General features: G+C 43.0%; 1 protein-coding gene across 2 annotated transcripts; it reads right to left on the bottom strand.

Annotated features, from left to right (window-relative positions):
- Positions 1-992: 992 nt before the first annotated feature.
- Positions 993-16577, bottom strand: adora2aa (adenosine A2a receptor a). Of its 2 annotated transcripts, none has more exons than XM_028033822.1 (3): positions 16332-16577; positions 8594-9259; positions 993-2788 (listed from the first exon to the last, which is right to left on the bottom strand). In XM_028033822.1, the coding sequence occupies exons 2-3, from the start codon at positions 8923-8925 to the stop codon at positions 1756-1758; spliced, it is 1365 nt and encodes a 454-aa protein (XP_027889623.1). In that variant the 5' UTR covers positions 8926-9259; positions 16332-16577; the 3' UTR covers positions 993-1755. The 2 variants fall into 2 exon arrangements, with proteins under 2 accessions (XP_027889623.1, XP_027889624.1); XM_028033823.1 differs by having other exon boundaries at positions 8594-9256.
- Between the last annotated feature and the right edge of the window lie 42 nt (positions 16578-16619).

Here is a 16619-nt window from a genome sequence, read left to right as displayed (position 1 = left end):
AATTCACGACTGATGTGCTTTTCACTTGTTGCTTGTGAGCAGGTTGAGTTTCGTTTTGCGAAGATTCACAAATTTGCAATGTGAGTGTCATCATTGTCTTAGAGAGAGCTGATGTCATAAATAAATGTTGACATTAAACATAATGCAAGTTGAAAGTGTTGCATCATTTTTAGCCTCCTTTTTAGCATTTGCATTTGGTAGCAGGCTGAATGATCAAAGACAATGTAGTACTTTAATTCCTCAGTAGAGAAAGTTATATACTTTCAGTAAGTAGGTATAGGAAAAAAATATCGGTAATATGTCGATTATCGGCCAAAGGAGTTTTAGTATATCACCATATTGTATATCGACCAAAAATCCAATATTATGCATCTCTGCTCTACGTATCTTATGTTCAGTTTTTGTTCTAACAAAAAGAAAGAACCATTAACCAGTTTCCTTTGTAGCCTGCATTCTAAGGCTAATATACTGCAAGTGTGATATTGACAGTGTGGCGTTCAGATGATCCAGCTGAGGAGATTCTGCAGGTCAGCAGCAGAGCATGACGTCTCAAAGGACTTGATGAATGATTTATTGAAGAAAAAAGTCCTAAGGATCCCAGAGAAGCTTTCAAAAAGAAGTGGGAACCTGAACCCACGGAGGAATCGTGATAAAAGCTGGGAAAATAAAGAAGTCCAGAGATAGTTGGAGGCCCTAACTAACCGTTTCCCAGCATAGGCAAGCGAAGAGCTCTGACTCAGTTTGTTGGGCTTCCAAATCTGATATGAAACATGTTCCAGATAAAAGGCAGGAAAGCCTGGAGCTGCACTGAATAATGCGTGGGATCACTTTGGGGCCATTGTAGCGTTTAGTTATTCTTTTGTCAGAGCATCTATTTAAAGGCAGGACTTTCATGCAAACCTACACACAAGAACAATATAATAGTGGTTCTTCTGGAACAAACTCATCACGAACTGTTTGTTCAGGTTGCAAGAGACTGAGAGTGTAACACATTCGAAATGCAATCGTTTATAATGATAAATTACTTTTTTATTTTACATCTGAATAAATTTTTACAGCACGTCAAAGCCTCGCTGAGCGAACACCAACATCAGTTTCCATTTCAGCATTGCATTATCCCATTTCCCCCCTATGGCTTTAAAAAACAAAACTAAGCTGAAGGAAACCAGTCTGAACTGTTGGAAACCCTGAGGTGCAAAATAAAACTGGATGTCTGTGACTCAGTGACAAATGTTGGCATTGATGAAGGGAAAAGTACAGAAAAGGTGAAATTCATGTGTAGCCCAATATATTCTTATTTCAGAAGTTTTGAAAAGTGATGTTTTCCACAGACGGCCCGAGAAAGCTTGACAGCCTGCGTTGAGTCAGGTAGTTTATACGAGACAAAGTGCATTTTCAACAACCACAACTTATTTGTAAAGTAAATACAAAAGCGCTTGCCGGTCTTGTCTGCTAAAACAAACAGTTTCTGACTGCAAGAGGACCTTGAGGTTGAAGACGGATGTGTCAGCTGCTTCATCAATTTAAATCATTGTCCTCTAGACAAGAGGCAGTTTGAGCGCTCCGGACCACAAGAGGTGCTTTATAGATTCTTCCCTCCGGCTTACATAAAAAAAGTCAGTGTATTTAATTTATCTCTGTGACATTTATTGCCTGTTATCCGTTATCACCGCTCCCATCTCCTCTCCAATCCCCGGAGGATATTTGATCGCTCGGCTCCTGAATTAGTTCCCCCTCATCCTTCCTGTGTATTTGTCAGGACACTCTTTGCGGCTCGCAAAAGCAATTCTTTCTGCTCTGGTTGGTGAAGAGCGGCGAGACCTGGGTCGAGCCGACGTTCCGTTTGCCTTTATCCTCCAGACTTTCCGCTCCCGCGTAGCCATGCTCTCGTTCCTCAAAGCTCAGACGGCGCGCCTGCGGGATTTTAGTCTGCCTGAGGGCTTGCAGTGCGCGTGTCCCAGCTTGAGGACAATTGGAGATGATGACTGACAGAGGAGGGTGACAGACCGCCACCAGGCCGCCCCCTACAGGAGAGATGCTAGTGGGGCGGCTGCTGGAGTCTTCACAGCTGCTGCTAGTGCTGGGCTCGGTGAAGAGGTCCAACTTGAGGCCGTTCGCTTTGAGTCTGATGGAGTCCGCGATGGCGTTGTGTGTGGAGTTGCGCTTGCTGCCGCTGCCGTCCAACACGGGATGCCAGCCCAGGATGTGGCGCCGGATGATCTTTCGGAAGGTCTGCCTGAACTCTCGGATGCGGTAGGCGTAGATGAAGGGGTTGATGACGGAGTTGGCGTGGGAAAGGATGATGGCCACGTACATGATCCAACCGGGAGGGCGCCGGCACTTGGGGCAGAACAGGGTGAAGCAGTTGATGATGTGCAGAGGCAGCCAGCAGACGGCAAACAGCCCAACAATGATGGCCAGAGACTTGGCAGCCTGGACCTCCTTCTGCAGAGTGGAGCGCGACTTTTCTCCGCGAAAGGCCTCCACTTCAATCAGCTTGAGCTGGTGGCGAGCTGCCATGAAGATGCACAGATAGATGGCCAGCATCAGCAGGAGGGGGATTAGTACACAAGCAAAGAAGTTGAAGTAAACCATGTACTCCATGTTCACTACCGCCTCAAACAGGCACTTCATCTGGTCCGGCTGGCAGGTGTTGTTGTTGTTGGTCTCGGTACTGTTGAACTCTTTGTGCCAGCCCATCATGGGGGTCAGACCAATGATGATTGACAGAGCCCAGCAAAAGGCGATGGTGCCTCGAGCCCGCTGGCTTGTCACCAAGCTGTTGTACCTGCAGAACGACAAAGTGCAAACATTAAGTATAAGATCCAACTGTCTGGTCCTATGATGCCAACCAGCAGCGTAACAAGATCTCATGACAGGAGACGTTGCAATGCCAAAAGTTAGTGACACACCTTTTTAAGATATTTAGCCTTTGATGCGGTTGGATTGTAACCAGGTTGTAAGCACAGCTTCAAAATGCAAAAATAGAGATAAAAATAGATTTGGCACCAAATGGTGACCATCTGTCATTTTCATAGATTCACACACCAGACCAATTGGTGCAGACATGCAAACGTTTTCAACTTTTAAACCAATCAAAAAAAGATCCCCATGAGAACATCTGAGCATTGGTTCAGAACTGCACACCTTACTCAATGCATCTCGCTGACCAGGAGCTGGTCACTTCAATTAGAGAAATGTTCACTGATTTTAAAACTTTGGCTGAAGTGGCGCTTGCAGTTCCAGTCTCCAGCGTGGTTGTAGCCTTGTCAAGGATAAAATCAAAACAGTCGTGAGAAGTTGTCTGTCTGCGGCAAAAGTCCAAGGCCTTGTGACAACAGCTTGGAAAGTCCGAAAAGTTTGATTAAATTTGGCTTCCACATCTTTTTCTACCCTTTGTGTTGCCCTGCGACAGACTGGCGACCTGTCCAGGGTGTACCCCGCCTCCCGCCTGGAACGTAGCTGGAGATAGGCAGGGCTGCACAGTGGCGCAGTTGGTAGCACTGTTGCCTTGCAGCAAGAAGGTCCTGGGTTCGATTCCCGGCCGGGGTCTTTCTGCATGGAGTTTGCATGTTCTCCCTGTGCATGCGTGGGTTCTCTCCGGGTACTCCGGCTTCCTCCCACAGTCCAAAAACATGACTGTTAGGTTAATTGGTCTATCTATATTCTCCCTAGGTGTGTGTTTGTGTGTGAATGGTTGTTTGTCCTGTATGTCTTTGTGTTGCCCTGCGACAGACTGGCGACCTGTCCAGTGTGTACCCCGCCTCTCGCCCGGAACGTAGCTGGAGATAGGCACCAGCAACCCTCCCGACCCCATTAGGGACAAGGGTGCACAGAAAATGGATGGATGGATGGATCTTTTTCTACAAGGTATTCTCTCTCTCTGTCTCTCTCATGTGACGGTAAGATGGCTTTCTGTCTTTGAGGTACGTTTCACAAGTAAGGCTTCTCACAATGCCGTCACTACAAAAATTGGATGGAGTAAAACAGCAGACCCAAATGGTTATAGAGCCGAAAAGGAGGATTCGATGGAGAGTCTGTGGAGACAGAAGTAAACCTTTGATCCAAATTCCTAGTTGAAAATATATATATTGTCAGATTTGACTGCTAAAAGTTGCTGGTCTTTGACTACCTCCTAAGATTCAACATTCAATATGACTGCAAATCAAACTTAGAGAAAGCTGGAGGTATGAAACATGTTCACTACAAAAACACAAAATCCTACAAAGTATTTTTGTCGAGTTTCTAGTGCAAATATCTTTACACACTTTAAATAAGACAAACTGACATATGAGTAACTTTTTAGCGAGACATATAGGAGATTGTTTTAAGTCAATATTTCTTGAACATTGATTTAAAAAAATACTAATTCCAGGTATTTTTCAATTATAACAAGTAACTCGTCTTGCTGAAAAGCTACTTGTAAATTTGTTTTGTTTTATTTCAAGTGTGCTAAGATGTTTGCACTAAATATACTTTGTAAGATTTTGTGTTTTTGCAGTGTTAGCATGTCAGACAGTTTCCATAGCATTAGACCGGTGGCACACACACACACACCCACACATCACTGCGCAACCTTAATCCGCCAATATATTCCTGCAGAGTCTTTAAACTCTACAGGAATCATCAGCCTGTGTGGCGCAGCTAGCAAAGCTACACCTAGCAAACCGTAGCGCTTTTTCAGACATCCTTAGCTTGAGTGTGAAATGTTTCTGAGTGTTGACAGAGTCAAAAACAAAGGCAACATTTCATTACATAACCAAAGAAGTACTAGCCTTTCAAAAGAGACACACAATTTGAATTAACTGTTAGATGCTAACCCTGCTACAGTTAGCATCTGCTTTGTAGATTCCTGTAAGTGCTAAAATATATATATATATATATATATATATATATATATATTTAAAATATATAAAACTGCCCAAAATATGAACTAATTAGACAGGTTAAATTTGAAATTAATAATTTTACACAGAATTGAGATTCATCAAAGGTTTCTGCTCGTCTGAAGTGTTTTCAATATTTTATCTTTTGGTATTAAGGACATTTGAAAATTAGACTAATGAATTTTTCAGGTGAAAGCTTACAGCTCACCCTTAATGCTGCCCCAACCATACTGCTCATGTCAAAAATCACCAGTGGCTGGACTCATTGTTAAAGCCCCACTGTCACCAGAATAACAGGCTGTGTGCCTCAAATAAAAGTTTCTGAAGGGCTGATGTGAACAAACTGTAAAATCATCCAGTCTGAAGCTTAATTAAACACAGACATGGACAATATATAAACAAGCACATCGTTTACGAACTTTTGCCTGATTTATTATCTACTTATTTTTCTGCATAAGCACCTCTTCTCCCGGAAACCAATCTAAGAGACAAAGATAAACTACGGCGTTTTTTGCGGGATTCCTCAAAGGAAGGAGTCTATTTTGAGTTTGCCTGTTGTGCAGTGTGGGAGAGCAGCTGAGACTGTTTCTATCACATTCTTGAGATGTTAAAGTGCAAAAGGTTAATGCTGCAAAAACAAGCCCCCCCTCGCCCCGTCCCGCCAGGGATGCACAAAATAACACAGAGGAGCCCTCACGTAGAGCATCCTCAGCAGGAGGAAGAGGCTGTGTGAAAACAGTCTGTGTGAGTCAGTGGGACAGGAAGGCAGAGCGCTTCAATGCGTCGCTGAGGTCAGGCTGATTGTTTCAGGGTCACGCCACAGCATGAGGTAAGGCATGAACTCAGGGAACTAAAAGGCTGGTAGAGACACCGATAGCGCAGAGCGGAGAGAAAAACCCGGCAGGCAGGACGCCTGATCGGGTTTTTACAGTGAAGTCTAATCGCTGGGGGTGGGATTAGTGTCTGTATAAGCAATCATTGCAATATTTAACTGATTGCGCCAGGGGGACACGGTCCCACGGGAAACTCCAGTTTTGGAGACACTTATACGTCCAAAACCCTCTGGTACAAATGGCTCATCTTTATATACAGGAATTAAATTTGTACTCCAACCGTGAGGCTTCTGCTGTTTGGAGTAAAGAAAGTCTTTAGAGGAACCCGAGAATCAAAAGGCTGTCTGGTTTAGATGAAACATTAAGTCTTATCCTCCATCACCATCCCCAGACTATAGAAACGGTGGGGAAATTATTTTTTAAATAGAGAGAATTTCTCTTTTTTGTTTTTGTTTTTTAATTAAAGCAAGATTCCTTATCTGCTCCGATAACCGGGTTGATTTTGCAGTAAAAATAAGAAATCTTTTAAATTGCGTGAATTTTGACAACAGGAACATTTTCCACTTTTGAGCACCCTCTGTTTGAAATCTATTTAACAGGTTAAAGATAAATGAAGTCCAGAAAAAGTCACTGGGTCGGATGTAGAACTTTATTTATACTTTTTGTTAAACTGCTTTGAGAGGCTTTACTCATTAAATATCTGTGAATGGATCAAATCAAGTACACATTTTCACTATTAAAATAACGTGCTTAAGTTAAAACTTACTCAGCAATTCTGAGTATGTGCACAGCTGTATGAGCCAGAATACAACTGGCTCATACAGCGAATTATAACAAACAAACTGAGCATATTGATACGCAATGCTTGGTACAGAAAACAGCGCTCATGTAAATAACTGTCAGAGGCAAAGCTGTATGTTAATATCCAGAATATTGTTTATTTTTAGCTTAGCTTGCTCATGAGAACTTCCTCGTGATTCTCTAAACTGGGATCTCTGTGTCTGCTGTCAGCTGGAGGTAAGACGCTGACGTCTCATAACCAATTCTCTAACCCCCGTTAAGAGAAACAAACTACTCCATTGTTGATGACAGCTGACCAGAAGCTAGATTCACAGTGATCCAGTAGAAAAAGAGAAACTTCTGTAGCGTTTCAAATCTGTATCAACAAGTTTTGGGATTTTATTTCATTTTTGTGATTAAAGTGTTTGTAAAAATCACCAGACATTTATTTGATCTGTTCCCTTATTCCTTGCAGAGATTTACAAGAGGTTAGTGCTGATATACGTCCTTATATTTTAGTTATGTATTGAAATTGAAGAAGTCTAGATGTATTGTTATTGGTGAGGAAATACCAAAGTGCTCAGCTTCCTGTCCTGGTCCAGCCCGTGTTGCATTAAACGTTGTTCGTCTCGCTCACTTCAGATGCCAGAACAGCATCGAACTCCAAGCAGAAAACTTTACATCTTTGATCTCACCGCCTGCACTGCTGCTAACATTGTAATATGTCAACTCAGCGCAGCAAACTGCTAATATGTTGTTGGTTGATGCATCGTGAGTCATCCGAAATTTAAGGAAGCTACATTTCTGTTACAGCAGCAGGATGCAGCTGCTGACTGGACATCTACTTCACACAGTTGTCACATCAGTGTCATATAAATATGTTTAGACTTTATCAATTGAAGTTCTTCTCTTTTCAAAGTGCAATTATTGTCCATCAAGCAGCTTCAGTGGTTACAGAATCAGAAATGGTTGTTCAGTTGTTTTATTCACGCAGGCTCACATTTCCACTAACTGGATAAAAGTCCTTTAGAAAACAGTAACTATCTCACCTACAGTTGTAATAAAAATGCTGTATAGATATCAAATATGACTTAAAATAAATTCGACTTCATAATTTAACGCCTTGAAATTGGGCCTCTGTCTCTTTAAAAACTCCTGCTCTTTCTGAAACTCTGCCTTCAGGAAGTCATCACAACATGGCTCCTCTATTAAACCTTTAGCAGTGTTTTCACCAGGGTTGCTCTAAGAAATGGCTCCTATGATGAGCTCAGCAGATGCACCAGCGTTTGCTAATTGCTGCTGGCTAGTTTGAAGGAGCTGAGTGGGGGACTTGTTTTGGAGAGCTGCTATGTGAGATGGAAGCTCAGAAACTGCAGCTCTGAGGAGGAGCTGCGTCTCGAAGGCGGAGCTATGTCCACTCAGGCGTTTTGCTCAGTTGAATGGATCATGGATTTCTCAAAGATGCATGAAAGAATCAAGGCAACAAACTCAAAGTTTGTTTTTGATCATGGATGAAAATTGTAACATGACGCAAAGCTAAAAAAAAGTCAATTTTATACAATATTGCCTCTTAATATAAATGTTAGTGAGTTTCCAGCCGGAAAGTAAATAAATATGAGAAAATTCACAACTAAAAATTCTAACTTCTTCCTAAGATTCTTATTGAAACTCCTGGAAGTGACCTGTCACATACTCATTTCCCACTGAAAGAAGAATTGTTGAAATGCACCAGTAAAAGACAAAAAATGATCACAGCATCCATAACAATGCTGTGTGTGTGTAGACTTCTCACTGAAACTGTATTTTTGCTCTCACATCCAGAGCAGTGTGGTAGTAAAGTCTCTCGCCTTTGGCTTAAATCCGGGCTGTGTGGAGTTTGGGTACTTTTTCCGTCTCTGTGTGGGTATTCCCTGTGTGCACCGGCTCCCTGCCACATGTAGTTTGGAAAGGTTGACAGACCAGCCCTGTCCCGGTGAAGAAACGTGCCGCATCAGTCCAAACCAAACGACTTGAAGCTGCTCGTCAAGACATAGGAGCTAAACGAACACGCCACATCAGTGACTAACCAACGGGATCGTCCTCTTGTGCACTCACCTGAGTGGTATCTTGATGGCGACGTAGCGGTCGACGGCGATGGCGAGCAGGCTGAAGATGGAGTTCTGGGTGAGGACCAGGACGAAGCACGCTATGAACAGGCAGCCGTAGAAGTTGGAGCAGAATCCCGTGCTGATGACGATGGCGAACGGGATGGCCAGGACTCCCACGGCGATGTCGGCCACGGCCAGCGACACCACAAAGAAGTTGGTGATGCTCTGCAGGTTGCTGTTGAGGCAAACGGCCCAGCAGACCAGCACGTTCCCCAGGACGGAGAACACGGCGATCAGCAGCTCCAGGACGATGTAGAGGATGCTCTCGCTGCTGAGCATGGTGACACGGGAGGAGAGGTCGCTGATGAGGAGGGAGGGAACCGCTCAACGTCCATAGCTGCAGCCTGCCGGCCTCCTCACCTCCTCACCTCCACGGCTTACAGAAGCATCCAAAAGAAAAAAGAAAAAAAAATCTCCAGCCAGGGCAAGTTCACAACTGGACAGCTGAAAAACTGATGTTTGGTCCAGCTTCACATGAGGCTCTCTCTAATCCACATAAAAAACTAAGAAAAACAAAAGTTCCTCTTCTGTCTCTGTTTCAACTCCTTCCCGTCTGCGCTGCGTTTCCAGGAATCCTGGAAGGGATGAGAGGCATCATGGGAACATCATGCTGCTGGAGATAAAAGATTGACAGAAAACAGAAAGAGGAAGTGCTGTTACTCTACAGGAAGTTACTTTAAATACTGACAATGAGACCAGCTTAAGGGCAAAAACAGACATCAAGTTCCCCGAAATGAAATAAACAGTTGTATAGCATTGAAGCTAGCTGAACGTAAGACATTTATATATAACGATTAACATCATTTTGGAAAACTTTTGATAGAACCAGTCTGACAACATGAAGTAGACCAAAGGGTCTGAAAAGGCGACGCATCGTCAAAAGAAGATGCAAAACCAGATGAAAGTCTATCAATCTGGAAAATCTTCCAAAAGTGTTGGGACTCCAGAAACTACAATAAGAGCCATTCACAAGATTCACACAAATGTTCGGCCTGATAAAAACGACTAAACTACTAACAGGAGCTCAACTATAGCGCGACCAGAACGTCACAAACCCAGAGAAACATCCACATGATCATCAACAATCAGACACCGACGGGGTAAAATCCACAGGAGAGTGCCGAAGCCAAAACCTCTGCAGAGAGAAAAGGATGTATCTATCCATCAGACTTTTTGAAAAGTGTGTGTCACTTTAAATTTGGTATCAAACTAAGACAGAAGGACACCATGCAGACAAACATGGTGGTAACAGTGTGACGGTTTTGAGCTGCTTTGCTGCTTCAGGACTTGATGCAAAAGCAAACCAGGAGCTAAAACCCAATGCAAAAAAAATCAAAGGTTTTCAGGTGGACTAGTCAAAGTCTAGGCTTACACTGCTGCAAAACAACTCATCTTAGAAAACACTCCAATATGGCTGAAGTAAAACAATTCTGCACACATGAAACCTGGGATTTAATGGCGTAGTTGGGTTAATTTTCTATTTACTCAGTTTATCTGGATATTAAAGGTTTTGCTTGATAATCAAGAACATTTAGCAAAAGCAGAGGAACCACAGAGGCTCGCAGGTTCCTGTGTGTACAGACATAAAAACGGTAAAAACTCAAATACGGTTTTCGAAACTAACCGTAGTTTTGACATCGAGATCCAGAAACACATCGATCTTCGTTCTAATCCATGCAGATTACTGGGATGTTGCTGATGGTTTCATAAACAGAGCAGCAATGTGAGAGCAGTTTGTATAAAAAAAACATCTATTTTCAGTAAAATAGTTGTTTTAAATATGTAAATATGAAGTTCTTGATATGAAGTTCTTTCAGGCCAGTGACCATTTATGATATTAATTTAAGGTCTGAAATGACAACACTGACTTTAACTTACTTCAAAACAAGCATGAAAAATATTTAAAAATGAATTGTCGCACTTGTTCACATGTATTTAGAATTTCAAAACACGTCACATAATTGCATTACATTCTTAGAGGAAATGACTAGAACAGAACCAAACTCACTTTTAAAGCTACGGTACATACATTTTGCATATGTAGCAATATAAAATCATCTCCTCCTAAAGATTTCTGCTAACCCAGTTGATGCAGAGGGTGGCCGGCCATTTTTCCTGCTTTACAGATTTTTCAGATCCGAAGCGAATAGTTCCAGCCTTGTGAGTGCAGTGCAGTGTGATTTACATCAGCTCAGACGGTTAGCTAACACTTGTTGATGTAGATGGGGAAGCGATGGAGGTGACAGAGGGGAAGCTGCTTCCTGCTGCACAGACAAAAGGCACAGTCTGTTGGTGGAAACGTTGCAACGCGCTGCGAAAGGTTGCCACCGAGGAAAAATTCCCCAGGATAAATCAACATTTTGTTGAATGAAATGATTGTAATGATGAAATGATGATCTGTGTTTCTGCAGATGCATGTGTGTGTGATGCCACCTTCTCTGAACATATTTTCAATATCACTTTGTAAACTAACTTATTATCTCTGGACCTAAAGAGGAACGATTTAGAGTCAGCACACAGCATCAGTGATTACAGCTGGAAACCAGAGATCAGGCTGAACTCTGACCTGAACCTTCACAGACACATAAAGACGGTTGCAAAGCCGGCCATCTATCACCTGCAGAACATTTCCCGGCTTTAGAGTCTAATGACTGATGTCCGAACAAGACCTAGAGAAACTCATCCATGCGTTTATCTTTACCTTTGCGCTGATTACAGAAACAGTGTCTTCACAGGTCTGCCGAACTCGGAGCAGCAGCATTCTGGCACATTGGCCAACATGTGTGTTGCATATTGATGATTTTAACGATGACACGACAAAATGAAATGCTGGTGGTTTCAGAACTGGTGACTGCGTGATGTGTGTAAAGCACTTGAAATGTCTCGTTGCTGAAATGTCAAATAAAGACAAAAGGAGATCGATTATACATGAGGCGATCGTTGAAATCATTTTACAGCAAACTATAGTGCTTATTCATACAGACCAATGGAGGATTTATTACCTTTATGACTCTAATTTAGATTTTCTGACCTGTCGCAGTACTAATCACAAACTAAGACCATCATTTAGTGGAGGGAAAAAAGCTCTAAAGCCTTGTTGGATGGAGGAGTGTGTTTGTGTCTAAGGTAATTTTTTTGACAATTCTACAGGAGGCACATTGGTGTGGTCAGGCACTGATGTTGGACGAGGAGACCCAGCTCCAGGTCTCCACTCTAATTCATCCCAAAGGTGCTCCATCGGTTTTGGGTCAGTCAAGCTTTTCCACATAAAATCGCTCATCCATGTCCGTAGAGACGTGGCTTTATGTCTGAAACAACAGAGTTTGGCAGAATTCTGGGTTTCGCAAAAAGACAAGGCGCCTACCCAATATGTGGGGCATGCATGTCATAGTGGCTCAACTTAGGAACCGGTGGGTATGTGAGGGCGCCCAAGACAGCTGAAGAAGAGGAAACAACAGATCCTGAATGACTGAAGCACCATTCTGCATTAGATAATTACAACGTGGTCACATGAACTTTCCACAAAAAAGTCTAGCTTGGCAAGAATAAATTCTGGGTGCTTTTACAATGGAGGCAGATAAGAGCATGCTCCATTAATCACATTTCAGATGGCTGTGTGAACAACACCCATTAGCTCAGCAGAGTCTGACAGCTGGTCACAGACATCCAGCTTCTGCTAATCGGAGTCTGGGGGGGAAAAAACGTCTGATGCCGCGCTGAGCTCGAACGTTTGGGGGGCGTAATTTCATTTAAAGATTAACAGACCTAATATCGCCCCAAAAATCTAGAATAACTAGGTCACTTAAAGGCTGATCGTGAAGTCAGAGAATTAAATGTCTCATCCAGCCCTTTAATATCCATGGCAACCATTTAGCTGTGCAAAAAGGCCTGAGTGGATCTAGTGCTGCCTCTGAGGATGAAGCTCCTTAAGCTTCTGCCTCACAGAGCAGCAGTCTCCTGTGACTCCCCCACTCAGTTCCTTCAGACTAGCCAGCAGCAATTAGCAAACACCTGGTGGAACTGAACATCAGCTGAGCTCATTGTAGGAGCTGCTTCTCAGTGCAACGCTGGTAAAAACATTGTTAAAGGGTTAATAGAGGAAACATGTTATGATGACTTTCTGAAGGCGGAGTTTCAGAAAGAGGAGGAGTTTTTAAAGAGACAGAGGCCTGATTTCAAGGCGTTAAATTACAAAGTGAAATTTCCTTTAAGTCATATTTGATATATGCAGCATTTTTACAACAACCGAAGTTAACATAGTTATTTGATTGTGCTATAAAATGGCACTATTTTTCTGGAAAATACTTAGTACTGCCCTTTAAAAGAGCATCATCGCTATGGTCAGGTCTGACCTAACCAGACCTGACCATACATTTCTGACCATTTAATGCGTTGCATACAGAAAATCTGTGACGGGCACCGAAAAGTACGTTTTCCAAACAGCAGCCAAGAAACCAGGGAGCCTTCAAATGTTTCTGCGGACGACAATTCCTCCTGAGATGTGTGCAAACTTGGTGACCGGCAGTAGAAAAAGTAACTGTGCCTGTCAGCAAAGATTTCATGGATAAGTCTCATGATCTCATGATGAAGACATGTCTTGATGGACACTTGTTTTACTTTGTGACCTGCAAATATGTTTTCCCACTTCTTAATAATGTGCTCTTATAACTTTTTTTCTCCCCTCTTTACTGTCAGTAAATTCACAGAGAAACAAAACTAACATAAAAATGAGGAAAACTCTTCATGACCTTGTAAGAAAGCAAACTTAAAGCAATAATCAACGGGGGGTCAGAATATTTATTTCCCCACCACACAGAACTCGCAAGCAAAGTGAATTCATGGAGTCGCCCGGACTTCTTCCCCATCTGTCAGAAAGAAAAATGACAAAACATTCAGCAGGGAGCATTTACTGTTTGTTTGTTCAAATCTTGACTCGAGCGAGTCGGGACATTCGGTTTCCGTCCGTCGAAGCAGAATTTTGCTCACATCTGTTTTAACGCGACTACGTTTCGTGGATTCTCGATGGGTTCGGTTTGAAGCTGTTATCAGGATCTGAATCATGGAGGATAATTAATCCAGGGCGTAATTAGACTCCTGGATATCTGCAAGCCTTCTGATTCAGACAGTTGCTGCTTCTATAGAGCCGTTTCCCTCAGAGGGAACGCTTCTTTAGGTTTTCAAAGGTTTCCAGCTGCACTGCAACTCAAAGGTCTTTGCTCTCCCAGTCAGACTTTTCCCTCTGGGTTGGACGACACATCGTTTCTACAGACTTGTTGTTTTGTAACTCAGCGCAGTTATCCGTTTGTATTTTTATTCTTTTGGACTTGCAGACAAGGTTCTTGTTGATCTTTGGTCTCTTATGATTTAACGGAAGTACGGTCCAGCCACAGCAGTGTGAAACAAACAAAAATAAATCAAAATAAATCCCAGAGGACGATAATGGGAGTTATGAATATCTGAAACGGCACTGATGGTCCCACGACGGCGATGTTTCCTACGGAATTAAACTGACCTAAAATGGAGCTACAGAGTTCAGCGGAGACACTCCAGGGACCGTCAGTGAGACAGAGGTCACCCACCTGTAAGGCCCGGTACCGCTGAGAGATGACTTTATAGCTTCCAGATTCACTGGTTGGATGTCTCTCAAGCATAAAGATGAAATCACCAGAAATAAGGTGGAATAACTTTAACCGTGTACTAAAACTATGTGAGGCCTTGTTGCTGAAATGTGCAATAGAAACAAACCGGATGATGAAAATAGACATGTTAACATTAAAGGGGCAGTTTTATGTGTTTTCCAGCCACATAACCAAGTAACCGTTTCCTTCAGTTGTTACAATAATGCTACACACATCAAATATGACTTAAAAGAATTTTAACTTCATAATTTAATATCTTGAAATTATTAACCCTTTAGGAATGTTTTCACCAGAGTTTCACTCAGAAGTAGCCCCTGTAATGACCTCATCAAATGCTCCACCAGGTGTTTGCTAATTGCTGCTGGCTAGTCTGAAGGAGCTGAGGGGGGGAGAAACTGCAGCTCATGGGAGGAGCTTCAGCCTTAAAGGAACAAAGGCATTTTGCACAGCTGAGTGGTTGCCATGGTGATTCAAGGATGCATTTTCCACATTTTGTTTTGTAGTGGGGGTTAATTATTGTTTATTTCGCTGGTCCGGATAGAGCAAACGTGAACACGGGTCGATGGGTTTGTGGTCCCACGTCCAATGGAGAAAAAAAAAACAAAAGTCAAAAAGGTGATAAATAAATAAAATTTCTGCCTTACACTTTTCATTTGAAGATCTCTTTGTGGGAAAAAAAAACTAACTAAATGCATCTTAGTTTATCTTTCTCCTATTTTAAACGGTATTCGTGTGTCGGCTAGATGCCATCATGAAGACAGATGAGCAGAGATGAACCGTCAGATGTTCTCCTGCATCGTACCTCCACCGACCCGCTTCTTACTTTGCAGCGAGGCGCTTCGACCGCCGTGATGCAGCGGCTGAACAAACCGCATTCTGTGTACTTTGAAAATCTCATATTGTCACTTTCACATAACCCCCAACCTCTGGGATCGCTTCGTCTCGGGGATCAGGATGTAGAAGCAACAGGAACGTGTTTGGGCCGGGCACCAAAGCTGAAACCCATTATCTCCTGAATCCGGCCCTGGATCCGTTCACAGGACAAACAGCAATAAACAAGAGAAATATCTTCATAAAACACCTAATGAGTCTCAGCAATGACAAAGCCTAGAGCAATAAAAGGAACCAATGAATGGCACAAGAGAAGGAGAGAGCAATAAATGAACTATAAAAGTTTATAAAACTGGAACTAGAAATGCAGGTCGACAAAGGTTAGATAAAAATAATATTTAAAAAAAAAAACCCAACAATATTAACCGTAGGGCTGCACAGTGGCGCAGTTGGTAGCACTGTTGCCTTGCAACAAGAAGGTCCCGGGTTCGATTCCCGGCCGGGGTCTTTCTGCGTTAAATTTGCATGTTCTCCCTGTGCGTGCGTGGGTTCTCTCCGGGTACTCCGGCTTCCTCCCATAGTCCAATAACATGACTGTCAGGTCAATTGGTTTCTCTAAATTCTCCCTAGGTGTGAGTGTGTGTGTGCATGGTTGTTTGTCCTGTATGTCTCTGTGTTGCCCTGCGACAGACTGGCGACCTGTCCAGGGTGTACCCCGCCTCTCGCCCGGAACGTAGCTGGAGATAGGCACCAGCAACCCTCCCGACCCCATTAGGGACAAAGGGTGAACAGACAATGGATGGATGGATGGAATATTAACCGTAAAAAAATAACAGCATTGACTAAAACCACGTCATGTTCTATAAATTGATCAACTAAAAGGTTCTGTCGCACATTTCTAGAGGGGACCCACTTCTGTTCCAGTCACATGCACACACATGCAGACCCCGGAGCGCAGAGCAGCTGTGGCCCTTCATCCAAACAGATGCTCACCGTCACTGCGGGCTGAAGCGCCTCAAACTGACATTCCTGCGTGTTTTTCACCTCACAGGTGAGGAAAAAAAAAAAAAAAAAAAAAACGGGGACTACACGCATCTCCCGCAAACTTTCAGAGAGGACACATCACGCCGAGCTGCTCCTACTTCCATGTTCATAACCAGATAATTCACCGCAGAGGTAATATCTATGACGGAAACATCATTTCATTTGACTTACCGTCGCTCCACCGCGTTCAGAGAGAAAACGGGAGACTCGGTTCAAAAGAAAATACAAATAAAAAAAAAAAACTGTGAGAGGAGAGCTGCGGCTCAGAGTGACATGCAGCAGCTGAGTCCAGGAAATAAATTTTAAAAAAGCAAGAAGGAGAAGAAGAAAAGCTCCGTGTTTCCGCCTTCCTGTGTAGAAGTTGCTCTCGTGCCTCAGTGAATGTAGCGCCTTTCCTCTGCCTTTGTCTCTCTCTCTCCTCCCTCACTAAAACATTTTCTGCAGAATTGTGGCCGTTTC

The sequence above is a fragment of the Xiphophorus couchianus genome, chromosome 12 (genome assembly GCF_001444195.1).
Source record: "Xiphophorus couchianus chromosome 12, X_couchianus-1.0, whole genome shotgun sequence".
NCBI lineage: Eukaryota > Metazoa > Chordata > Actinopteri > Cyprinodontiformes > Poeciliidae > Xiphophorus > Xiphophorus couchianus.
This window is presented reverse-complemented; position numbering and strand designations above follow the sequence as displayed.

What these genes read in the sequence shown, in the direction of transcription:
- adora2aa (XM_028033822.1), bottom strand. Translation starts at nt 8,925, where the DNA reads ATGCTCAGCAGCGAGAGCATCCTCTACATCGTCCTGGAGCTGCTGATC. An exon ending in GCCATCAAGATACCACTCAG is followed by an intron (nt 2,789 to 8,593) that starts GTGAGTGCACAA and finishes GTCGTTCTGCAG; the next exon opens with GTACAACAGCTTGGTGACAA.